The 7383-nt window shown below is 55.0% G+C and overlaps 1 protein-coding gene across 1 annotated transcript; it reads right to left on the bottom strand.

Moving 5' to 3' along the window:
- Positions 1-344: 344 nt before the first annotated feature.
- Positions 345-7383, bottom strand: LOC137675729 (uncharacterized). The gene is given in 6 exon segments (XM_068421917.1): positions 345-676; positions 1506-1610; positions 3103-3132; positions 3134-3571; positions 4101-4320; positions 7334-7383. Coding segments are annotated over 6 exon segments (1011 nt in total). The 3' UTR covers positions 345-508.

Raw genomic sequence — 7383 nt, 5'->3', positions numbered from 1 at the left:
TCCAACAGGAGTTGGACGCTTCCGACACGTCGCGCTGTGCCGAAACCACCCTTGTGCGGCGTGCCTGTAGCGTCACGTACAGTATTTTCTAAAGTTTTCGCAGCAGCCTACGCTGGCTTTATGTACATTTGCGTACCGCTTCCAAAAAGCTAAGAGTTTGCTTCCTACAAGACGCAGGAGACTGCTAAGCGGGTTCCAGCGTCACGCTTCAAATGACGGGGCAAATCACTACCTATCTATAGAACGCTGTTAACAGACTGAAACGTTGCACGTACTTACACTCCGGGGAGACACCATTTTAACTTGCAGAGCTATTTCCCTCAGTAAGACGCGCAAGACAGAGGTGATATCCCCATGCTAAATCTTTATTGTGCAACTGCTGCTCAAAGCTTTTATTACCTTCCACAGACACACGTCACCGAAAATTAGACGTCAACAGTGGCTAGACTGACGAAATCCGTTCAGTGGCGATTTGTACACGTGCGGCAACTCTTGTGGTGCAAAAATCTTAGCCAGGCGGCCAGCCCAACCGACGGCCACCCAGAACGTGTAGATGTTGTACGTGACAGGCAGACTGCCCACCCTCGGGCCCTTCATCCGCAACCGTCCGGAATCCATTGGTCAGGCCCAGGTGAGCAGCGCGCTTCTTGCCAGCAGTCATTAAATGCCCAAGAAGCTGGAGAAGGAAGTACAAAACCATAAATAAATAAAATGAAAAGCCACACGCAAAGGGGGGAGAGGGCAGGAAGGGAAGGAGTGAGAGCAGAGAACCACCCAGAGAAACCAGTTAGCCAATTCCTAGCGATTCAACCATTGCGCTTCAGATTACTGTCTGTCCGCCTGCAACTGACATTTTCCAAGCAAAGCTCCAAAGACCGATTGTGCAGGCTATAGGGAAAGAGGGGAGGGGGAAAAAAAAAAAAAAAAAAAAAGAGCTGTGCAATTTTTTTCAAGCTAGACAGTAACGGACTACAAAACAGCCACAGAAGCTAAGTTTGTCTCCGGGTTAAAGCCCCCATTACATCTTCGGGCAACATAAGCAACTCTGGTGGAAAATAAACTTTAGGCTGCCTTTTGCGCGGCTTTACAGAGTCTTTGAACTTGACTTTTATAGCTAAAAGTGAAGCATCCAGCACCTCTCAACCAGCTTTGCCCTTCCCTCACCCCTGACCTGCCAGAAACCCCAAGCCCTCTTCTCCGTATTAGAAGAAGTACTACTGCTCTCACTCCAAACCATGACAAGAGGCATCAGACTGCGCTCCAAAACGACGCTGCATTTTGCACCAGAAGTACTCGCCCAGGGATGAGCGCTGCTTTATATCACTCCTTTTAGTCAAAAAGCTCAATTCCATTACAAGCTAGAGGCAAAAGATTATAGCGCCAGAAAGCCCAAAATAGCCTACTGTGCCCTATCAAGAGGAAAAGAGGGGATGGGAGAGAGTCTAGTAAATTAGGAACTAATTACAGGTACAGCTTAGCGTACAGAAAGCTTCCACAGTACTTACAGGTTCACCAGAATCTTCCGCTTCAGATAACCTGATAATTGGCTCCTTAGGCACGACTAGGAAAAGCGCCGGAGCTTGGGGTGAAAGATCACGGAACGCAAGGCACTGGAGGAAGAGCACACAGTTAAAACGTAATTGGCTTCAGAGAAAGGTAACAGCTTAAGCAAATCAATGTGCCCCACTGAACTCGTACAGAAGCAGATTACCAGATACCCCAAACACAAGCCGAAACGCTGATTTTTCTTACGCGATATTAATGCTTTCTATACGCAAAAGACGACGTATTTGCAGAGCCCCCTCCAGAAGCGGGATCCAGCATGCAAGGCGATGGGGGCAAGGAGACGGGCCAGTACTTCAGATTAGCGACCTCCGGTATGTTTTAATTTGGGTTGATCATTTCCTAAGCGGTTTTGCTATTCGATGTGGTCCACGCAGAGGCAGGAGACGAACGGCCTAACTGAATCGGCAAAGACTTCAGTGAAGCGGAAGATCAGCGGCCGCTCATTTTCCACGGTACAGGGAGCTCGAGTATTGAACAAAAGCATAATCACAGGAAGCCTGCGAGGGCATAGTACGAGTCTGTCTTCTATGTTGCACGTAAACCCTACCTTCAAAAGCAGAAGACATCCCTAACTGTTAATCTTCAGCATTTTAATTAAAAAATTAGACGGGATACTAACTTAAAGTTAACATCGCGTAGGTAACGGCTGCGTGTTTTCCCCCCAGTCTAAGCAGCTCACTCCAGTTCCTAGCACGTTGTGGTGCACCAGCATCCGTGAACCTTGCAAGCATGCTGTTGTCACGGTCCCACTTCACCACAGAAACAAGGCCTGGGAAGCTTTTGCAGCCTGCAGGATGCCCGGCTGCTAGATTTTTTTTTTTTAAGACAAATAAGAAAAGCTGTAACTCTTTGCTTTAATAATCCAGTTTGGGGGCTCAGAACCAAAGCCTAGCACAGCAGAGCTGTGAAATCTCTATGATGCTATTACGAGGCACCTCAAGACCTGCATTTCTCCTATGCAGAACTAACTCATTACGGTCGCTCACTCAGACGTTCGCTGTTTACATCCAGCCAGCCAGCCGTACACCTGGAATCCCCGAGGAGACCGACTGCGCGTGCTTCATCTAAGGCTTCAAGACTATCATCCTCCCCGAGGTAGGGCCGCTCCCATCCCTCGGCAGCAAACTTTGCACGACTTGCAGTGCCAAGGGGATATCACGCGGCAAACGTCTGCGGCTGCCACCAAGTGCGTCACCGTCAGAGGCCCTCCTCTACGCGCGCGCGCACACGACACGGCGGGGCTGGGAACCGAGGCGAGCCGGACAGCACCAGCAACCCAGTACGCGCCGCGGCAGCCGGGGGGGGGGCACCGAAGAAGCGCGATGCTTTAGGGGTGGTGCCGTAGAGAGCGCCACAACCCAGAGAGGCCCCGTCCGTCCCCCGCCCCTCCGCCCACCCGCAGCAACGCCGCCACCCGCCCTGCCGCGCTCCCGGGCACCGCGCAACGGGTCCTCGGCTCAGGGTGCCTGCGAGCGCGGGGGGAGGGGGAGGGGGGGAAGGGAAGAGGAACCGCGCACAGAGCAAAGCCGCGGCTACCTCCTCGTCCTCGTAGATGACGTTGGCGGGGAAGCGCCTTGCCGATGATCTTTCCGAAGACAGTAGTGGCGCCACCGGCCCGGGCGGCCCGCGCCCCAATAATCTCGTCAGCCACGACAACGCCCGTTGTCGTCGCCCCCGCGCTTCCTCCACTCGGCCAGGCCCTCCGCGGCGCCCATTGGGCCGCCAGATCGCCGCCGGCCGATCCCGCGCCTCGATTGGCTGTCTCGTCTGTCGGGTTCGCCTGTCCCCGCCCCCTCGGCGGGTCCGCCCTCGTCGACCTGGTGCTTGCCGGGGCTCGGGGAGTTTGCGTGCCCTCGGGGCGCGGAGGGATCCGACCTGGGGGTGGAGGGAGAAGCCGTGGGGCGAGTCCGCGGAGGGATCTGCGACGTGTGGTGCTGCGACCCCGTGGGCGGGCAGCGAGGTCTCGGAAGAGGCTGTTGTAGCTAGAAGTACTATTTATTGTTATTTGTTACCGCATCGAGTCCACCCCAAACGTGCTCGTGGCTTTTTGGTGCTGCTCCCTCCGGTCAAGTGACCGCTTTTGCCAGGGCAGGGCAGGGCAGGGCAGGGCAGGCCTTAACTTTTCAGAACATTTCGCAGAACCAACAGAAGTCGCTCTAAATTGCTCCCCGAAAGCCCCACTTCAATTGCAGACGTTTCTAAGCTGCACGCCTCCTGGGAGAAAATAAAATACAAAGCGTGTGTTCAGCACTGGTGGCTCGAGGGCTGGAGGGCAGATCAAGACAGGATTTGCGCTAAGCTGGGTAGGAGGCGTTTAGAAAAACAGGCAGTGCCCCCAAAGCTGCCCAAGGGTGGTCTGTGGTGCCCTGCACCCCCGGGGACAGTGAGCAATTTGACTGGTCTACACAACTGTATTGTAACATATATAAACCCTGCTTTCCTCTATATCGGGCTAAGGGTATCCTTAGCCCTCTTTGCGGCAAGGGCACATTGTCGGCTCATGTTCAACTTGGTGTCCACCAGGAGCCCCCCACGTGCTTTTCTGCAAAGCTGCTTTCCAGCCGGTCGGCCTCCAGCATGTACTGGTGCATGGGGTTGTTCCTCCCCAGGTGCAGGACTGTGCCCTTCCCCTCGTTGAACCGCACGAGGCTCCTGCCGGCCCATTTCTCCAGCCCGTCGAGGTCCCTCTGGACGGCAGCACAGCCCTCCGGCGTATCAGCCACTCCTCCCAGTTTTGTGTCATCAGCAAACTCGCTGAGGGTACAGTCCGTCTACCCATCATCCAGATCACGGATGCGGGAACGGTGATTGCCAGTGAAAACGGAGGAGAAAAATCGTCGAGTACCTCAGCCTTCTCCGTGTCGGTTGTCACGAGCTCTCCTGTCCTATTTATCGGAGGGGGGTGGGGGTGGTGTACGTTTTCTCTAGTCTTCCTTCTCTGACCAACGCACCTGTAGAAGCCCTTCTTATGATTCTTCACATCCCTTGCCAAATTCAGCTCCAGCTGTGCCTTAGCTTTCCTGATCCCATCCCTACGCGCCCGGGCAGCATCCCCCTATTCTTCCCAGGACGCGTGTCCCTGCCTCCACCGCCTATGCATTTCCTTCTCGCGCTTCAGCTCGACCAGAAGGTCCTTGCTCAGCCACGCTGCTCGCCTGCCTTCCTTGCCTGATTTCTTACGCGTGGGAATCGAGAGCTCTTGTGCTCTAAGGAAAACGTCCTTAAAGAGCTGCCAGCTCCCTTCTGCTCCTTCTGCTCGGTGGCTTCCAACGCCTCCTGTTTGTTACCCGTGCTGCGTGCATTGGGATGGAGGCACTTCAGTTGGGCTGTCGACCGTGTCACCTTTTCGGAGGCTCAAGCCCCGATTCCTTTGCGGCATTTCTCAGCTGTTCCCCTGTTGGTTCCTAACGCATCAGCGGCCCCTGGCTCTTCTCCGTTGCTCAAAACTCCATCCCCTTCCCCCGCTGAGTCTCGTTTAAAGCCCTCCTTGTAAGTCTGGCCAGCTTGTTGGCGAAGACCCTCTTGCCCCGCTTGGTCAGGTCAATCCCATCAGCTCCCAACAGACCCGGCTTCTCAAAGGTAGATCCGCGACCATGGAAGCCAAAACCTTGCGTGTGGCACCAGCTACGCAGCCAGGCATTCACCTGTTCAATCCGTCTCCTCCTTCCTGGACCCCTTCCTCTGACTGGGAGGATAGAGGAGGCCACCACCTGTGCTCCCGATCCTTTTAACATTGCTCCGAGGGACATATGCTCTCTTTGGAGGGTTCTAAGTCGCCTCGTCAGACCCTACACGGAATGGTAGGAGCGGACGATAACCCGGAGGGTTCACCAGGCTCGGCAGCCTCTCAGCGAGGCCACGAATGCGAGCTCCCGGTAGGCAGCAGGCTTCTCTAGACAAATCGTCTGGACGGCAAATGGGTGCTTCGGTGCCTCTCAGTAGGGAATCTCCGATTACTAATACCTTACGTGCTTTTCTGGTGGCACTGGTTCTAATGCGGGTGGGTGGTTGGGTCAGCTTTGCACGGTTGGCTTGTCCTGGCTCCTGTCCGTTACTCGCGTGCTCTTCAGTCTCCAGCCCCAGAGCATCCTGTCTGTTACGTAGGGACACTTCAGGAGATGGGGGAGGGTTCTTCCTTCTACCCCGAGCACAGACAAGCGTCCAGTCTCCTTCATCTCGTGAGTTGCTTGTGTCAGTCAGCTCGAGGGTGGATTCAGGCTTACCTTCCTCTTGCGCAGCCTTAAGGCAGGCTGTCGCTCAGCCTGGGACAGCGTACAATGCCGCGCATCGATCTCCTGCTCGCGGTCCCGGATATACCGTGCTGCCTGTCGAGCTCCTCTTGTAACATAGTTACTTGTCCAAGGAGATCTTCCAGCTGGCCGCGCTCGCAGCTATGACATCCGCCGCTGCCTTCGGGTGCTAGGGGGACTTCCAGGGACTGGAGCTCCGTGCAGCCCGAGGTCTAGACAGCTATATCAGTCCTCGGGAGGCCCGTTTGGGGGGGAGACGTCAGCATAGCTAGGCTGTAGTGCTTCCGTTTGGGTTGCGGCCACAGCCTTGCAGTTGTGGCAGGTGGACGCCGTTTTCTTTCAGCAGGTCACCTCGAAGTCCCAGGACAGAAGAGAAAGGGCGGCAAGGTACCGGCGGGGGGGGGGGGGGGGGGAAGGGAGAGAAGGGGCCGCTGCAGTCCCACAGCCTTTTCCATGTCCTGTGTCACCAGGTCCCCCCGCCTCATTCAGCAGAGGGCCCACATTTTCCATAGCCTTCCTTTTGTCACCTATGTACTTATAGAAGCCCTTCTTGTTGTCTTTGACATCCCTTGCCAGATTCAATTGCAGTTGGGAATTCCAGCTTTCCTAACCTCAGCCCTGCATGCTCGGACAACGTCTCCGTATTCCGCCCAGGTTACCCGTCCTCGCTTCCACCCTCTGCAGGCTTCCTTTCTGTGCTTGAGTTTGGCCAGGAGCTCCTTGCTCATCCACGCAGGCCTCCCGGCACTTTTGCCCCACTTCCTGCTCGTTGGGATGGACCGCTCTTGAGCTTGGAGGAGGTGACCCTCCAGTATTAACCAGCTTTCTTGGGCCTGTCGCGGAGGAGGGTTTAGATAAAAGTGCGACTTGCCAGAGCTCGATGGCAAGGGTCGCTCTATTACTTACTACACGGAGGAGACATACAGAGGGAAAATCGGGTTAGAAGCCATTTTTTAGAATGAGTTACACGGGGACTGGAGATGCAGAAAGGTAAGGGAGACCCTCCCGTTGAGTCACGAGGTTCAGAAAGGACCCCCTTGCTCCGGAGAGGGGCCCGACCCGAACAAAGAAATCCCTCTCCGGAGGCACCCAGCTCAAGCCGACCCTGCTGCTGTACCACTCTATTAAATTATTTATTTTTATAAAATCCCATGCCTGAGAGTCTGCTTCGGGAAACCTAGGGTCCGAACTGCGGCGCAAACTAACACCGGACGCCCAGACGGAAGGTGAGTGAATTGGGAATAAGCACGATGAACCTTTGAAATCTTAGCTAAGTGCCATAAAGAATCGGGGGTGCACATATAGTCCTTTAGCTAGAAGCACATATAATCCTTTAGCTATAACCCGTTGACCGAGTCTGGGACTAGGAGTGGATCCAGCCGCACCTAGGCTCCTCTCTGAGGAGGAGTTCAGAAAGCAAGGGGGGTCCTTTCTGAACCTCGTGACTCAACGGGAGGGTCTCCCTTACCTTTTTGCATCTCCAGTCCCCGTGTAAATCATTCTAAATCGATGCCCACCGCGTCTCCGTGATCCCAACAGGATCGTAGCCCTGCAACTGCACACGCAT

The sequence above is a fragment of the Nyctibius grandis genome, chromosome W (assembly GCF_013368605.1).
Source record: "Nyctibius grandis isolate bNycGra1 chromosome W, bNycGra1.pri, whole genome shotgun sequence".
Lineage (NCBI taxonomy): Eukaryota > Metazoa > Chordata > Aves > Nyctibiiformes > Nyctibiidae > Nyctibius > Nyctibius grandis.
This window is presented reverse-complemented; position numbering and strand designations above follow the sequence as displayed.